General features: G+C 35.2%; 1 protein-coding gene across 1 annotated transcript in view; it reads right to left on the bottom strand.

The window, feature by feature from the left end:
* The window catches only part of LOC135075099 (uncharacterized), a 31,464-nt gene extending 12,414 nt beyond the window's left edge, over positions 1–19,050 (bottom strand). The window contains exons 1-6 of the mRNA XM_063969438.1: positions 18,920–19,050; positions 16,128–16,328; positions 4,442–4,678; positions 3,214–3,320; positions 1,731–1,950; positions 286–435 (exon numbers count right to left, since the gene is read on the bottom strand). Of these exons, the coding sequence (XP_063825508.1) occupies positions 286–435; positions 1,731–1,950; positions 3,214–3,320; positions 4,442–4,678; positions 16,128–16,259 (846 nt within the window). The 5' untranslated portion in view covers positions 16,260–16,328; positions 18,920–19,050. The remainder of the gene's footprint in view (positions 1–285; positions 436–1,730; positions 1,951–3,213; positions 3,321–4,441; positions 4,679–16,127; positions 16,329–18,919) is intronic.
* Between the last annotated feature and the right edge of the window lie 753 nt (positions 19,051–19,803).

Here is a 19,803-nt window from a genome sequence, read left to right as displayed (position 1 = left end):
CGTTTTTAGGATTTATCCAACTCTGTGAGTACTTAAACCTTAAACTATGTTATTTGTGCAATGAAAATGAAATTAAAATATTCAGAAAATATGGTTTTGACAAACAAATTACAAATTAATATATTCAATACAATTTAAAACACAACATCAGCCTTGTAAGTAATGAGGTAAACATGTTTTTATTACATTTCAAAAGTGATGTGATTTGATTCCTGCGTGATTGGAATGGAACAAGATAAAAATACGTGATTGTGAAATTTATTAGAGAAAATCTTTAAATCTTACCTGAAAGTAGTACACACAAGACGTGTTCGGTGGCAACGAATGCCGTGGATTCCTGAGAACACCGCTCGTTTTGTCGGACGACCGCAACACAAACCGACAGCGGCCGTCGGAGCGTACGTACGAGTGGGAATCTTTGTCCACGTACAACACCTGACAAAGTGAAAAGGATTTCAATGCTTTAGTCGAAGGACAAACAATTTTTACACGTTCTTATTCAGTATAGCACTGATAGCGCCATGACGTTACTCAGAGATAGGGTCGATATGAAAGTAGGTAGTAATAATAAATTATTACATTTTTAACGAGAAACAATAGAAGACATTAGTTAGGGCATGGAATGCGACACAAAAAAACTAAACTATTGCTTAAAATTGTAATACGACGCATGACATTGAAATTGCAATAGAATGATGACTTTAACTACATCCAAAGTCACCACTTCTTTTGATCAATTACCAACTTCACACTACTACTGTAAAATATCAAATCATTTTGTCATTTTTCTGTCTACAGACTCGATTAACCTTACTAATGAGCGAGACAGTTGATTATCAGAATTAGTGAAAACGTACAAATGTAGTAGCCATTATCTAACAAATTGTCTTGATCATTACGGGGCATAATGAGAGCTTAATTATTTGTCTAACTTCGTCAAGGCCAAAATAGCGGCTGAGTTGCGACATCTTACTTCAACGTTGACAAACGTCAAAAATCCGTCAAACTCCATACAAAAAGCACCGGTTATTGTTATTGTTACGGTCAAAATAAGGTGGTGCAACTCAGCCTAAAAATTTGAAAGAATACCCAAAAAATATTTAGTTTTCATCCCTTTGTGTTTCCCGGTTTCCTGCGTGATGTATTTGGCTCCATTCGCATCCAATATCAGGTTTCGCTTTGCAAGTATAACGGGTAAAAATTGAATCAAAAGATGAAATCATATTGGTATCGACTGTCGCATCATTCTATTTGTGTTTGAATCTCTTTTCAGTCATTGTGTTTTGTTTTTAGAAGTCGTAAAAACGACCGAAATGGCTACGTTACGTATTCATTTTTTTTTTATTAATCTAATGGATAAAGCATGTACCTCCCTACCTACGAGTATATTATTTAGTTATACTGTTACAGTATTCTATTTATGAAGATAACTCTATATTTGTAACTAGGTGCCTAAATTACCTTCTCCCAAATAAAACTAATACCTACCACTGTCAGTAATAAGCCTAATATTTTTGGGAGTAGTTGGCTTTATAGGTCTATGGTAAGAAGACGCCATGAATCAATGGGACCTGCCTACTCAATCGAACGAAAAGTTCAAGTTTTATTAAACTTTAGTGATATTATGAAAGCAGACTCTATTTAGTAATAGAAAAAAGACTATGTTTTGTTTTCATAGCACTTTTCAGGCACACAATATTTTTAGTTCGTAATTAAGTTAAAATACATACCTGGACTTCCAGCTCAAATCCCGGTAAGTAACTCAGCGGAACAGGGTGAAAGGGGTTGTCATAGGGGGACGTGTGAAACTCCAGCAGCATATTAGGCCCTCTGCTCACGATATCGGGGACCGCATCCCCCCCACATAAGCGGACCAGGACCGGCGAGTCTCTTGTGGCCCCGTCCCACACCGTCAAGTAGTCTTGCACTACATTGCACTGGTCCCATATCCTAAAAATAAGTGTATTTATAAGACAAAAAATACAATTCTGAGGGTGCTGCGGACTTCAAAAGACTCTAACGCCCGTATCACAAACATTACTATGATAATTACATAATAGCAATCCCGTCAGTAATAATAATTATGATAGTGACCATGAAAGTTTAAAGCAATATAACATTACAATGAGTTCTCACAGTGCGCGTGGATGCACAGGGCGACAAATTCAACGCTGTGCGATCGATTTGCTGCTTCACTTATGTAATCATCGTTTGTGAATAGGGGCGTAAGCCTCAACTGTCACTATAGGTGTTAATTGTTCGACACTGTCATATATGACGTCATGTACTTAGTTGATAATGATCAGTTTTGTTTGTCGAATATACAAAAAATAAACATACAAATAACCAAATGTGTGGTGCTTAAGTAATAAGTAATGGTCTGTCTATATAATTCATCTATAAAAAGTTAAGTGAGTGTCTACGTAGCTCTCTCCAAACATAACAGAAATACCTTACATGCAAAAATAACTTACATTTATTTTATGCAAATACATTAATTAAGCAAATTGAGTTAAACTTTTCAACGTGAAATGTTACAATTCACCGCAACTTCGTTTCGTAACCAACACAATACATTTCGAGTCTAAAAACGTTGCTTCAATATGCAAACAAAGATTGCGTTATGTACGGGAAACCTCATGAAATTCGGAGGTAAATGATGCAGAGGCCTCATAAAAACTTTTACACCGACAAAATCGCAATGTTTTGTCGCGTTCGGAATTTGATGGGACCAACGAGAAATATGGCGTAGAGATATTTCGTTTTACATAACATATTGAACTGATATGTACGGTTTCAGGAATCATTTCAGAGTACTTTAACGTTATTATATTTGTTCTGAAAGAATGCTTTATTTGCACAACTGCACATCAACTGAAAATGATGATTAAAATTTCAGAGAAACGTAAATCAAAAACTTATATGGAAATATTTTGAAATGTTATTTGTTTTACTAGGGTATTATCCGCACTAATAAATTCAAAAACATTACGGTTTCCTATAAGTTAATTTTACTATCCTGTTTACTACGAGTATCCTGCATTATTTATTTTCTGAGTTAGGTGTTTCTACATATAGTGGGTTTTACTGACACATTTTATCATATCTCTTAGGTGATATTAATTTTCCCGCATTAGGCAACTTAATACAGCGTACCTATAATAAAACATTTTTTTTAAGTATTAAAATTAGTATTAAATATTAAATACTTACTTTAAAACTCGCTGGCTTCTATCATACTTCACTATTTGGTCTTTGATATGTATTTTGTGGCTATTTGTTTGTCTTACTGCTAACAGCACGTGCTTGTCTGCTGGTATCTAAAAATAAAAGTAAATTATTAGGCTAGTATCTAATGATAGCATCGACTACATACACAGCCCATAATTAAAGGTCATGCCACGGAATCAAACGTTGAGTGTTACCATTATTTTTTTTCCGAAAATAGAGTTTCGAAGTTTAACTTAATATCGAAACCATCAAGATACGTGGCAGGAATAATATGTAGGTATATCCACACCATCATCCACGTAGCTTTGACAAAGAATGTGTTGTTTCAGAATTCAGTCCTATCTATCGAATTGATATAAGCAAGTTTAAGGTGGAAACTGTCCTAAATTTATGATCTTAAAACTGAAATGGAAGATTTAGGTATATGGTACTCGTACCTAAGGCAACTATTATTATTTACTAACATTTTCTTACGTTCCAAGTTTATAAACTAACCAAATATACTATCAAACAACAAAAGTAATCAAGACGATCTAAATTACTATTAAGTTACATATTAAGTCACAAACATTTAATTCTGCTAAGTCGCGCTCATCCCGTCAACTTCGCGTGGAAACATATTTTATTAATATGGCGACCCCAGTCGGTGTTGCCCGTGTGAAGTTTGAGTTAAATATTAATTGAAACGACCACACCGGCCATATTTAAATCAGGTAACTGGAGCCTTTCGTTCATTTTTGATGTCATCAACGCACTGGATTTACACATAAATTGTGAACGCTTTATATTTATTTATTGTATGTTAATGTTTTATATTAAAGACAAAGAGAATAAAATATTACTAGGACTTATGGAACTTATAGTACTGAATTTTAATTTTATTACAAAGTATTCTTTCAATATTACTAGTGGTCCTTCCAAGACTTATAACATTTTATTACGCATGGTGCATAAAAATAAATTTTGTGATAGCACCTCATATGTATTAACGCAATGTCCATTCAGTTACTTTTTATTAAGTTTATATCCTCAAAATGACATGAAGAAAATTGCCAAGAACATTTATTTGTTTTTATGTTATTATGCCCCTTGTCTGGAGAGATTTCCACTTAACTCTGGACTCCACCAGCAACTGTACCTCTAATGATTTATCATTTTCATTAAGTCAAAGAAAACAAAATGTATACAGCCTAGTCTTTATTTCTCTTACCTTAGTGTGCTCGATGCGGTATGTGCAAGTCGCGTTCCTCGGGTACACTCCAGGAAAGTTGGGCGATTGGATACGGCAAGCTCTGAGATCGCAGTCACTCAGTATGCGGTCACAATACGTCCCCGGCACCCTCTCCCCTCTCCAGGCTCCCACCGTCGCGTTACCATACCGCAACCGCGCCTCGCTCCGTCTTAGGAACTTGTACGCCAACTTGAAGTCGAAATTGTATCCAACACCCTAAAACCAGAGTTGTCAACTGTTTTATGACGTACAGTACACGTAGACGTTTATATGAAGAAATGAACTTTATTACAAACGGTTAAGGATAGGTAAGCATCCTGTCTGAGTGTATTAGTCCAGTAGAATTAGCTTTTAAATCGGAAATAATTCCTACAAAAGATTTTATTGTTTTAATGGCTTCATTGGTTGCCCATTAAGACTCTCCTAAGTTTTCGACTTCGACGGAGTTGTGCTTAAGTGGTGGGGGCCCCCGAAAGAGGCATTTTTTCGGTTTTCCGGTTATACCGCGTAAAGGACTTACCCTATCAAAAAGTGATCTTCATGACGGTTGAAGGGCACTTAATCCTGCATTGAATAAGACCAAATTCATATGTTTTGGACAAACCGTTCTCGCGCTAATGTTCGGCAAAGTAGAAAATATACGTATAATTAATGACCCTCTCCACGTCCAATGGTTTGTTACCCACAGGCTTCCAAGTCTTGAAAAGGGCCACCTCAACCAGTGTAACCCTATCAAGGCTTACGAGCTTGATGCGCCTATCCTTGTTCGTCCCAGCCGTTCCTTAACTGCGGTTGCTGCACCTCTTCCTGGCACTCACCTGAACGACTCTGTATTGCCTACTGTGGCTGCCCCTCTTCCTTGTATCCTCCTGCATGACTACATTGCCTAGCCGTATGCCTGGTCTAAGGTTCGACGCCAAAAATCAACAACAACAAGTTCATATTAAAACGCTGAAGAGTTTTTTGTTTGTTTGTTTGAACGCGCTAATCTTAAGAATTACTAGTTTGATTGAAATCATTATTTTTGTGTTGAATAGCTCATACATTGAGGAAGGCTATAGGATATATACAATCACTCTACGACTAATAGAGGCGAAGCAGTCAAGAAAAATGTTGCAAGCACGGAAAATAGTATTTAAACTATTTTCACGCGTACAAAGTTGATTTTGTGGCGTCGAACCTTGGACCAGGCATATAGCTAAGCAATGCAATCGTACAGGAGGGTACAAGGAAGAGAGGCAGCCACATTAGGTAACACAGAGTCGTTCAGGAGAGTGTCAGGAAGAGGTGCAGCAACCGCAGTTAAGGAACGGCTGGGACGAACAAGGATAAGCGAATCAAACTCGTGAGCCTTGTTAGGGTTACACTGATTAAGGCGACCCTTTACAAGGCTTGGAAGCATGTGGGTAACAAGCCATTGGACGTGGAGAGGGTCATTAATTATACGTATATTTTCTACTTTGCCGAACTTTAGCGCGAGAACGGTTTGTCCAAAACATATGAATTTGGTCTTATTCAATGCAGGATTAAGTGCCCTTTAACCGTCATGAAGACCACTTTTCGATAGGGTAAGTCCTTTACGCGGTATAACCGGAAAACCGAAAAAACGCCGCTTTCGGGGGCCCCCACCACTTAAGCACAACTCCGTCGAAGTCGAAAACTTAGGAGAGTCTTAATGGGCAACCAATGAAGCCCTTAAAGCAAAAAAATCTTTTGTAGGAATTATTTCCGATTTAATCAATTTTTGTGTTTAATTCTACTGGCCTTGAGATGTAGTACTTAAATCACCTATATATTTGTGTGTTATTGGACAATATAGTCAGTCTTTATCCAGCATTCGATTGTATCATTTCTCACCTTCGCATCCGTCCCTACATGGCGACCCTGCCTATGGGTATCGTCTTACGCGAGTGAAGCTAACACTAGCACCGTGCCGAATATGGACTCATTGGCGTAATCATCATTGTTGCAGTACTAATTAAAATATTTCATCATGTTAAAATACATTCTAAATTTTGTGACAACGGGTGTGTACCTTGTAAAAGCAAACAATGGGAAAATCACAATCTAAGGAAGAGGTCATAATCGCCCAAAATGCGGCAGGCGGTTCCAATGACGCCAATCTTGAACTACTGCACAGTCATCTTACCACTACCAACATTTTGATGATCTTCATGGTGCTTTGTGTGGCGCTCATTGTGCTATACATGATATTTCGAATGTATCGAAAATGCCACTTGAGATGGATTCGCCAGGAGTTCCAGCAAAATAATAACAGAGGCTCCTTTTTTCGACGACGGTACATTTACCCCAACAACCCGCCGACAGAAGAAAGTAAAGTGTGAGTGTAAAGTGATATAAAGTGATACGTATAACTATCAGTGATTTATATTTCAATTACGGTGCGCGGACGATATCCAAGAAATTAAATATTATGAACATTAAGTTTTACAAGAAATTAAATATTATGAACATTAAGTTTTACATGTGAAATAGGTACTTTCCAAAACTTGTAAGTAAAAATAATTATTATAGTATATTTCTATTCAGTTATGATCTGATTATTGCTATTATTTTATGGCAAAATTTATAAAGGAATTGTATGACAGTTTATTAGTAATAAGAACTTATTTAATAAAAATTGGCCCTTCTAGAAGAAAAGGAGAAATAATAAATAAAAAGCTTAACGAGGCCAAATTAATTGTTGATCAATATAATAATTATTTACATAATATAAGTAGAATCGAGAGATTAAACACAGATGAACAAACATTAATAAATACCTATTGTGACAATTTTATTAAATTATATAAGGAGATTTGTGAGTTGTGCAATCAATTCGACGCTATATGTGATTTAGCAAATATGGAGAATTTTGATTTAAAAGTCGCTTTGAGCTTATTGCCGGTCATGACGGACGAAATAACGGTGACAAGACAACTAATTGATGGCATAGAATATTATAGTTCAGTCATTAATAATGATTCCAATAAGAAATTAATTAATTTTGTATTAAAGAGTCGACTTTCACAAGGTGCGAAACTAAAGTTAGATAGCCAATACGACACAATTTCAGAGCTTTTGGCTGATATGAAACATATTTTATTGCCACAGAAATCGGCAAGTTCTTTGCAAAAGCAATTACTTAATTTTCGACAAAATGATATGTCGATTAACGATTATGGGAAAAAGCTTTCCGAAATGTTTGTTGACCTAACGGTTTCTCAATCCAATGGAAATAGCGAAAAATACAATGTTTTGAAAGAAATTAATGAAAAACAAGCCATTAGACAATTTAGTGACGGATTGCGAAATCGTAGGATCAGCACGATTATTTCAGCTCAGAGGTTCGGATCACTGAAGGATGCGATACAGGCTGCAGTCGACGAAGACGTAGCGGCCTCAAATACACAGCCCGAAATCATGTCGATGAGGTATACTCGTAATAATAATAATTTCCATTCAAGGCAACAATACAATAACAGGGGATTTGGAACCATGGGCCGAGGACGACAGCGAGGCCGTGGTCGTAATTATGACCGTAGATCGCATCCGTCCAGAGACACTCGGCAGGATGCTCAACAGCCTCAGTCGCAGCCAAGCGGATACCGATACCCTGCACACCGAGGAGGTAGAGGTAACTACCGAAATAATTATTTTAATAATAATTACAGGGGTAATAGACAGTTTAGAGGGCAAATCAGGACTGTCACTAATGATTCACAAGGTTCTCAGGCTTCACAGCCACAGCCCAGTACTTCAAGTCAGCATTATGAGCTAGAAAATGAGTTTTTTCGAGTCTAATAATTATAATATTTTGGCATGTGACAGTAGTTTTTTCGTAGAACTGTATTACAATAACAACTATGCGTTGACTTTCCTTTTAGATACAGGTGCATCAATTTCTGCTTTAAAATATAAACATGTTGCCCAGTTAGGTATTCCAGTGCATAGAGACAACATTATCATAAATGGAATAGGAGGCAAAGTTCAGGCAATCGGATACGTGTTTATGCAATTAACAGTACACGGGCAGTGCATTGAACACAAGTTTTATGTATTTGATTCCTTGCCTTGTAAGGCTCATGGAATTATCGGCCAAGACTTTTTAGGCAAACATAAATCTGTTATAGACTTTAATAATGAAACTTTGTCGTTACGACATAGCGATTCAACTGAAACTATCATTAAATTATTTAGTTCGAAAGACTTTTTAATGACTTTACCAGCAAGGTCAGAATCCATCCAATATGTAAACACGAACTTAACTGAGGAATGTGTTATATGCACTAATGAAATATCGGAAGGAGTTTTTGTTGCAAGTTCATTAGTAACTCCTAGTAATGGTAAAATACCTGTACGAATTTTGAATACGAATACTAAAGATATAACTTTATCAGAAATAAATCTCGATATTCATAGTTCTAAGGAGTATAACATTTGTGTTTTCGATAATAATGTGAAAAATGCATCGAGAGTCAAACAATTATTTTCCAAATTAAATTTAACTCATTTGAATAAAGAAGAAAAAATAAATATAGAGAGTTTGTGTGCTAAATATTCAGATATATTTTATATAGAGGGTGATAAGTTATCAACAACAGATATTTACAGTCATAAAATAGAATTGAAACCAAACACTCAGCCAATTTATTCCAAACCATATAGATTACCTCATGCTTTACAAAAAGAAATTAAATGTCAAATTGATAATATGTTAACAGAAGGGATCATAGAACCTTGCCAAAGTGAATGGTCTAGCCCCATCTTATTAGTACCGAAAAAACAAGATAACAAAGGGAATAAAAAGTGGCGTTTGGTCATAGATTATAGAAAACTGAACAACGTAATTCATGATGACAAATTTCCGCTCCCGAATATAACGGAAATACTAGATTCTCTATCTGGCTGCATGTATTTTTCACATTTAGATTTACATCAAGGTTACTACAACGTGAATTTAGATCCAAACAGTCGCAAGTATACAGCGTTTTGTTCAGGTCAATTTCAAATGACTAGGATGCCAATGGGTCTTAAAACTAGCCCAAGTTCATTTTCCCGAATGATGACTATGGCTATGACAGGACTAACATATGAAAAATGTCTGGTTTATCAAGATGATTTAGTATGCTTTAGTAGAGATTTACACAGCCATATAAAAAACTTACAGGATATTTTTGAAAGATTACGAAAGGTAAACTTAAAATTAAACCCACAAAAATGTAATTTTTTACAAAAGGAACTTCTTTATTTGGGTCATGTCGTCTCTTCAGATGGCGTTATACCAGATCCAAATAAAATAGAGGCAGTTAAAAATTATCCAGTGCCAACGAATGCAGACGAAATAAAACGGTTCGTTGCTTTCGTTAATTATTATCGTAAATTTATTCCTGATTTTGCAACAAAAGCATATCCACTAAATTATTTATGTAGAAAGAATGTAAAATTTAACTGGAATGAGGATTGTCAAAAATCATTTGAAATTTTAAAACAAAATGTTATCGCACACCCTGTATTACAATATCCCAATTTCTCAGAAAATAACGAATTTATTTTGCAAACCGACGCATCTGGTTATGGCGTCGGAGCAGTATTATGTAATGGCGATAGAAAACCTGTGGCATACGCTAGTCGCAGTTTAAATAAAGCAGAAAAAAGATATCCAACTATAGAAAAAGAGTTACTTGCGATTGTTTGGGCTGTAAAACATTTTAGGCCATATTTATACGGTCGAAAATTTAAAATTCAAACAGACCACAAACCACTCATATATTTATTTGGTATGAAAGACCCCTCAAGCAGATTATTAAAATTTAGATTAATAATTGAGGAATACGACTTCACTTTAGAATATATTAAAGGTAAAGAAAACTGCGCCGCGGACACGCTTTCTCGTTTAATTTTAACATCAGACGAATTAAAAGAGATGAATCAATGTGTTATGAATGTTATGACGCGAGGTCAAAAGGCTAGGCAAACTCGGGATGCTATTGTTTCCAAGAACGATTGGCTTGATCACCCAAAAGTTGTGGAAATACATAGTAAACCGAAATATTTCACGGAACTACGTTTCATTAGCGCTAATGAATTAAATCGATATCGTAACTTAAATGAAATAAGACACGAGAGTAAATGTTTATGTTTTGTACCTAATATTAACACAATTTTTATTAATCCAGCTTCTCGATCGCAATTATCGCCAGCCGAATTTGCGAGAGAACTGAATAAATTTTGTAATCAAATTGATATAAAAGAAATATATTTTATAAAAAACGATAATAATAATATTTTTATTAAAAAATTAATAAATGAAGTTCAAAGTTGTAAAACGTGGTCAGGACCAAGGATATGCATTTTAAAAGACGTTAAGAGGATAGATAATAAAGACGACCAACGAGTTATTATAAATGATTTTCATCTTTTGCCCACTAGTGGCCACGCGGGCATAAGACGAATGATTAACAACATTAAAAAATATTACTTTTGGTCAGGTCTTGAGGTTGACGTAACGGAGTTCGTTAGAAAATGTGGTAAATGTCAAAAACAAAAGCACTCTTCACATTATACTAAAGAGCCAATGTGTATAACGACCACAGCACATACAGCATTTGAGAAAATATTTTTAGATGTAGTAGGTCCTTTGGATAGAGATATAAATAATTATACATACATATTAACAATACAATGCGAACTTAGTAAATACATAGAAGCTTATCCGTTATATTCTAAAAGTTCAGGCGAAGTAGCAAGGAGTTTTGTTAATAATTTTATTCTCAGATATGGCATTCCAAAAGAAATAGCCACCGACAGGGGAACCGAGTTTTTGTCATCAACAATAAAGGAGGTTTGTAAACTTTTACATATAAATCAATTACAGTCAACGGCGTACCATCACCAGAGCATCGGTGCATTGGAGAACTCGCACAAACACTTAGGTAATTATTTACGCATCCAAACTGATAATCACCCGGAGGCTTGGAGCACGTGGCTTCCTTATTGGTGCTTTTCGTATAACACATCGGTGCATACTGAAACTAGGTTCACGCCTTATGAATTAGTTTTTGGTAAGAAATGTTGCTTACCAACAAATTTAATTTCAGGACATGTTGACCCTTTATATAATGTTGAAAGTTACCCATTAGAATTAAAATACAGATTACAAATGTCACAAAATGAAGCGAGAAATAATTTAATAGCTAGTAAGGTAAATAGAAAAATTAAATATGATCGTACTATGAATCCTGTATTGTATAAACCCAATGATTTAATTTTGTTAAAAAATGAAACCGGTAATAAGTTTCAGAGTATATTTTTAGGTCCATACAAGGTAATTAAAGATTGTTCACCTAATGTCGAGATAATTAAGGATAATAAAACATGTATAGTACATAAGAATAGGACAAAATTATATATTTCATAATGTGTCTAGTTAAAATATAAACACTGATAGGTACTCAGATACTATGCGTTGTTATGCTATATTAAATGACAGCAAATATATTATCACTTTACTTACGTTTTAATAAATGTAATCAGTTTATATAGACATGTAACATGTTACTTATATCAAAATAAAATAAATAACGTTTATTTTATTTTTTTTGTAAAGGATGGTGATGAGATGTAGTACTTAAATCACCTATATATTTGTGTGTTATTGGACAATATAGTCAGTCTTTATCCAGCATTCGATTGTATCATTTCTCACCTTCGCATCCGTCCCTACAGCCTATATAGGTAACAATACAGGAAAACTTTACGCTTACATGTAACTGAAGTTAATAAAGTTTAATTAATCTTACGAGCGTAATCTTGGGCTGCTATTTAAACCTACTAAACTTTTTTATCGTGTAGGTACTTTATAAATCTTTGTAGGTACTTACTAATGTTATTAAAAAAAATAATGACAGCAAAAAATACTAAGCCTTGTCCTAAAATCTGCAAAACATTTTAGAACAGTTTTATTGTTACCCAATTTCATAAATTGCCGAAGTAAATCGTTTGTACAGCGTATGCTCATGACAATGGTTTATGAACAGGCTGTAACAATAAGCGATATTTATTGTCAAAAGCTGTGTTTAATTGGAACATTGTTATAAAATAACGACAGAGAAACATGAAAATAACATTATTATTTTTAACTCGAAAATTAAACACAAAAGAACTGAAAAACTAGTCAAAAGTGTGGTTTAAAATCCAACCGCAATCACAGTAAGAGAAATGATACCGCAGGTTTTAGCCAAAGAAACATTTTGGCAACCAGCAGACCGCAAAGAAATAGATTTACTTATTTAGATCCACGATTTGGCTATGAAAGATGCAAAGATGAGAAGTCTTATCTATACTTTTAACTCATCTTTATCTAATAGAGATTAAGGCTCAAAATAACCTTCACTTGTTTCATCTTCAGAATAACACAGCTCCCATGAGACACATAATGGCCTATCTGAACTAAACTCATCGCAGTAGGCAACTTTCTACAACAAAACCACGACATTGATTGACGTACCTCTAACGAGCCATATTTCCCTTAACGCAAAAATCTCGCGCCGCTACTCGATTTCCGTTTATTAAATTACTGAATTAGCTTCTAATAGCGTCCATTATTGTAATTGAAGCATTGGGAGCAACAAGGGCGTTCGGTACCGAAAGTCCGTTTTGATGTTATTATATCAAAACATGCACTGTACCATCTAGTTTAACATCCCAAAAACTGGTTTCGATCAGACGCTCCCTGATGGCGTGAAAATAATTTAGGTCACAAGTGGCGCTACGCCCTTGTTGCACACAGTAACAAAAGTGCATTTAAATTCGATCTGTATGCAGTTTTTAAAAACTTATTAATGTAAAAAATGACTGAAGACTAGTTTTGAGTCTTCCAGTGACTTGGCCCCCTTTTAGATTGGTCCACGGATCAAGTCGCCAGACTGAATTTTCAATTATTTATTCCTCCGGCAAATGGACTCGCTCTAAGATTCTAGAGTAGATTTGTGTTGATTTGGTGTTTAATTTATTAACAAAAATATTGAAGGTCCACCTTTTTAGCTCTGGAAACAGCGGCAACCAGTTTAAAAAAGAAGAAAATATTTAAAAACTCAATCCGGCGACTTGGTCCGTGGACCTAGCTAAAAGTGAGCCAAATGAGTGGTTGAAACTGGTCCTGACCTTCTATGCAGGCCTGGAGGATCAGGCTGGACCTTCCAGGCCAGTTGCAGCTGATTCGGAAAATTCCCTTCAGTCTAGTAAATATTTTGATAAATCTGATTAAAACACGAAAGTCGGAAAAAATATTAAGAAAGTTTAATATTTTAACGGTGATTGTAATAAATACACATGTTTGACTTACATTTTAATTAAAATTAATAAAATAAGTATTCAAATTGTTATTTATTTTCCAAAAAAAATTGTAATTTAACTAACGCCCTATCTGTTTACCAGTTTGGTGCAACAAGGGCGGATAACACAAGTAAAAAAAATCGCATTTTGAGATGTTTCCGATTGCTTTAAAATAGTTATAATACCTTAATCTTATTGCTAAATCATGGGACTAACAAATAATAAAGTAAGTGTAAGTCAAATTATAAACATTTAAAAAATATAAGACATTGAAACTTTCATCGTCAATTTTCTCGAAACTCAATTTTACGAGATACGCCCTTGTTGCACCCAATGCTTCAATTGTGAGGTAAGGCCTATCCTGAACCTCCCTGGAGGGCGTCGGTAATCGTCGTCTAATTAATTGATCGAAAGTTCACCCCTTGGTGCACATAATACGCCTGCCAGCAGTAGATAAAGGAAACTTACCGAACCGTTAAAACCGGGGTGATGTGAAATATTAGTCAAGTCACAGTCGAAAACATGTAGTTAGTTACACCACGTCAGTGAAACAAAGGGATGCTTAGTAAGTGACTCTTAATGAAGATAAATATGGTTGTTCATTTATACAGATTAACTTTGGTGCGTGCAAAAACTTGTAATTAAACATGTCGGGGCGTGTTAACAAGTGTGTGCGTTAACAGATCGGCGTTAGTACGTGAGGCTTTTATAATGATACAGGCGTAAGTCGTGCTGCGAAATATAAATCTTTTCTTCTTCGTATTAGTTTAAAGTCTCTAATGTCATTCAATGCCCAACTTATTACTTTATTATAATTGCTTCAATTTGAGTTTTTGAAAATGAAACTTCGAAGGGATGGAGTATAAACAAAATATTTTAATCAGGAATTTTTTGTAGGAGCTGGAGGGTAGGTACTCCTGACAAAGAGGATTTTACCATTAAGTAAAACCATGTACCTAGTATTTTATACATTTGCAATAAATATCAGCCAATTTGCTACAGAAATTAATAGTCCGATGTGCTGACTGTACAGAACAAAACACGTATAATTACGGTGTATATTTTACCTGGCCTTAGGGAGCACAATAAATTAAATTTCCTTTATAAATAGAGACGTTTAAATTATACCCTCTCCCAGTATAATGAGCCTTGATTATTTTCAAATTATATACTATTCGCAGCTAATATTTGATAATGAAATTATGAAACATGAAGGTGAGTATGGACTAGCTAGAGCATTTACAAGTAAATTCGTTGTTCTGGTACAAGTACCAGAACCACGATCCGCACTATGAAATGTTTTAGTCAGTGTCACCATTTCACCATTCTTTAGAACGTTATTGTATTGTAGCATTAGTTAGCACGTTACTTTACATAGAAATGCTCTAGCTAGTCTATAATCCCCTTTAGTCGTTTCAAAGTGTACTGTGGAAGAAATCGATGTCACGTGATTACACGTACCTATGTCAGTAAATGGAAATATGCCGTGGATTGTATCGGCGTGAGTCAATACGAAATAATAGTTCCCGGAGTTGAAAGCACACGTAATTATGAATCACTTTAGAGCTTCTTGTATCAATAAGTAATTGGACTTATACCGACTTTTGTATCAATGTTTAAATAAATGTTGACTTTTAGTCTACTTTCTGTGAAATAATGAAATAGATAGATCGGATTAGGTATCCGAGCTAATACTTATAGGGTCGAGTTATTCAACAAACGCTGAAGTATTATGTGTTTTTCATTTACATAATAACTTTTTAAGTAGTATTTATCAAATAAATGACTAAAACGCCTAAATACGGACAGCGCAAAAAGAGTAAGTAACTGGGGGAACCAAAATTGGATAGGATCTTGAGGAAAGTCTTTATTTAGCAGTGGGCGTATTTCAGTTGAAGAAAAAGGTATATAAGCAGCAAGCAACATCAACAGGGGCCTGACACGTGATAGAGACAGGCCATAGAGATGTTTCCTGGGTAAAAAAGCAAGAGTTTGAATAAGTCCGTCGGTTAACTTATCAAAAAATACTCGACACGTATTTTTCACTTTTTTAAACTGATGAAAATTGAAAGAGATAAAGCGCGCCAAAGATGAAAAGAAAAGGCCCGTGACATCAAGGCGTGCTTAAAAGTGTAGCACTTTGTGCCGTCACGCGGAACTTCAATGAATCATAATTTCGTTTGACTGAATAATAAAAAATACGTGTCTAATATTTTTTGATAAGTTAACCGCTGGAGTAAAAGTTGTTATTTAGGAAACTATCTTATCATATGAAGTCTGAACCCATCACTCTCATACTGATCAATGAACTTTATTTAAAAACACTCACCTGTTGACTCAGCCTGTCCAACCTTAGCGTCATATTTATAGAGTCGGACTCGCTAAAGTACACAGTGTACCCCCAGGCGGATCCACACCATTGACCCATGGGGGGTGACGGACTCCGCTCTACGATAGTCATGTGACCATCCGGACACCCGTCCGAGGTGAATGACACGAACTTCCCTACGGTGAACGTGTCGAATGTTAACTGAAACAAAAACTATGTTTAGGAAAAGCATAAGTGGACCTTTAGTATGACTGTTCTCTCACTCAAAAATCTTGTAAATGTACTGTAAACATCTTGTATGAATTTCTAAGTTTGCACGTAACGTAGCGAATAGCTAAAACTCTAACAGCCGTATTCACAAACGATGCTTGCTTAAGTGAAGCAGCAAATCGAACGCACAGCTTTATATAGAGCTCTGTGATTGGTTCGTGTGTGACCCTGTGCGTCCACGCGCACTGTGAGACCTCATAGTAATGTTTGTGAATACGGGCGTATCTCTCTATCGACTCACCCGTTGTCCTAGGTGAATAATGGAATGCAACATGAAACGATGCGACGTAATGCGACCAATACTTCACGTAACTTATGACACATGTCATTATGACACGCGAATACGTAGGCCACTAATAGACAACGACTACTTGATATTTTCGCATCGTGATTCACCTAAGACAACGGGAGAGACTCAACTCGACTCGACTCTACTATAAAACATAATATCAACCTATTCTGAACAAAAATTCCCTCTGGACACGTGGTCCGACTGCTTTGTCCGACTAATCGGACCACGTGAACTTTTTTTTCCTGTTGGTTCGATTAATCGGACTACAAGGAATCGCAATTCCACTTCGTCCGACTAATCGGACTTGAAATAAATTAAGGGTGGTATGCAACAAAATCGATCCATGGAAACTATTTCTCGTGACAATTTCATATTAACTACCAATGCGATGCTCTTTGGTCATAATAATAACAAGAGCTTCCTCGTGAACGCCTGGCATGGAAAGGTTCACTATTAAATAAATTTATAATAATAAATTTAAATTAATATTGATTTGAATAAATTAATACAAATATGTAAAGGTATAAATAATTTTAATTAAAGATTGTTTCAGTCAATGTAAAACGACCTCCTTTTAGTTCAATTCAAAGTTCAACTGAATTGAACTTTCAGGAAAAAAACCGTAAAGTCAACTTTCTTAAGTAATCTTTCAAGGAAGTTGAAATAAACGGATTTTTTTATTATAAAAATTTCCTAAATGTTTATATTATTATAGATAGGTCATGTAGGTATTCATTTGTTTTCCACATTTTCAATAGGGATGTTTCCTGGGTAAAAAGCAAGAGTTTTAATTAGTCCGTCAGTTAGCTTATCAAAAAATACTCGACACCTATTTTTCACTTTTTAAAACTAATGAAAATGTAAAGAGATAAAGCGTGCCAAAGTTCTAAAGAAAAGGCCCGTGACGTCAGTGAGTGCGTAAAAGTGCTGCACTTTGTGACGCGCGCGGAACTTCAACGCACTTTAACCCTTTACCACTGACGTACGTACGTGGTACGTCGGTCAAACGGTTTTTCGTTCAAAACTTCATTTTGTGCAGGAATTTTTGCGTGTCCTACTTTGTAATTATTTGTTTGATTGACAATTAAAAATATACGTGTCCAATATTTTTTTATATTAAAATTGACGGACTAAAAAAATTTTTTTAGGAAACTAGCCTAAAAAATCAATCAAAAATATTCAATAGATTTATTATAGTTGAATTTTTAGGAAAATATATTCCGTTTATTTCAAATTTCTAGAAAAAATATGAAAACTATGGATTTTTTTTCCTGAAAGTTCAACTCAGTTAAACTTTGATTTGAACTAAAAGGAATAGGTCTGTTATAGTTTTTCAATTAAGAAAATGCAATTAAAAAGTGTTGAGTTAATGAAATAATAAATGTATCTTTCTTTCTTGCTTTCAAATAGGTTGGGCGGTTAAATGTCGGACCATGTAACCTTAAGAACAGAAAGTCTTGATAGTCCGACTCCTTAATCGAACCAACAGGAAAAAAAAGTTCACGTGGTCCGATTAGTCGGACAAAGCAGTCGGACCACGTGTCCAGAGGGCAAAAATTAACCTTTTCTACATAAAATTAAGAACACAAAGAGCTATAATAAAGTCAGTTCCAGAAAACAAGTAAGCCTTTGTTCCTAAGACAGTGGAACTATGAATAGTTGATATCAATGTAGTTTACAGTACATGCAACCAAGCGAGGGTTTTTAACGACGTGGCCATCGATATTATTACTGTTGTGTAATGTTGTGTTCAAAAGGATGCTGTATACACGCTCTTTTATGATGCTTCTGTTGTGGCGATATTTATTAGTTTTTAAAATATACTAAACGGAAGTGTAATTTAGAAGTATGTGCGATTTTTTACCGTGGAGAGTATGTAACGGCCCATGTCTATACACACCACAACATGCTAGCAATATTATATTTTTTTATATAAAAAGATCCATAAATGAAAGCTATTAAACAACAAACATAATAAAGGTAAGTAACATTTTTCAATGATTAATTTAGGCTGGGTTGCTCCATCTTACTTTAACTTTAACAAACGTCAAAAATCTGTCAAACTCCATACAAAATTCACCGGTTATCGTCATAGTTACCGTTAAAGCTAGGTGGTGCAACTCAGCCTTAGAGATCAAGTAACATAGGTAAAATATATTCGTACTGAGTTATCTATTAACCACAGCAATAAACAATAAAAAAAATAAAACAAGAATCACTCTTTGCTTACCTGTATGATGTCACCATAGTTCCCTCCCGTGGCGGTGAAGTTTAGGTGGCATACAAAAGGCAGATGGTCCTCCCTTGGTCTTCGAACCTCCAACTCGTAGGTTCGTCCTACATCGCCCAGGTACGTTCTGTTGCACGCTAGAACAAAATGTTTTATCAAATACAGTACATAAATACAAATCATAAAGTACTCGTGTTAGAGTTATAATTAGTTTTATCAAACCTATAATTTATAAAAATATAATTGAATAGTTCCGTGACTATATTATTATCTCTCTCTTTTCGACTTATCCCTGAATTTAATAAATCGAAATTAATGGAAGAATATCCTCACCTAGAATTATTTCTTTATGCGAGGGCCTCATAAACTTTACTGAGTGACTCCCGACTGAAGATACGTGTAAGAACCTTTATCAAACCAAATGCCTAAATAACCTAGCGTTAAAAAGTAAAAACACATTCCGGAGATAAATTCGTTCGTCCACCCCGAACTTTTCCAAAGAGAAATTAAACAAAAACAAAACCATCCTAAATTGTGCCAGTCATGATAAATACCCTCACGGTACCTGTACTATTGTTAATCCTTTCAACACTGAAATAAGGAAATGAGAAGTAAAAAGATCCGAATAAAGCGGCGAACACAATGGGGGATCGGCCATATTTCCACAGGCTTTTAAAAAAAATGCCTTTTGTCTGCCCTGTCAGCACATTACAAGGCACAAGACGAGTGTTCAGCTCTGTTCAGACCCCGCGAAACGGTATTGTTCGTCTGTATTTTCTTTCACTATTCTTACCTTTTATTATCCTCGATATTATACACAAAACGTATGTTTGACCAATAAACACCGTGTTACTATGGCATGGGAAACTCCCTAAGATACCAGT

The sequence above is a fragment of the Ostrinia nubilalis genome, chromosome 10 (assembly GCF_963855985.1).
Source record: "Ostrinia nubilalis chromosome 10, ilOstNubi1.1, whole genome shotgun sequence".
Taxonomy (NCBI): Eukaryota; Metazoa; Arthropoda; class Insecta; order Lepidoptera; family Crambidae; genus Ostrinia; species Ostrinia nubilalis.
Note: the sequence above shows the minus strand (reverse complement) of the source record. Positions and strands in the feature narration are given on the sequence as shown.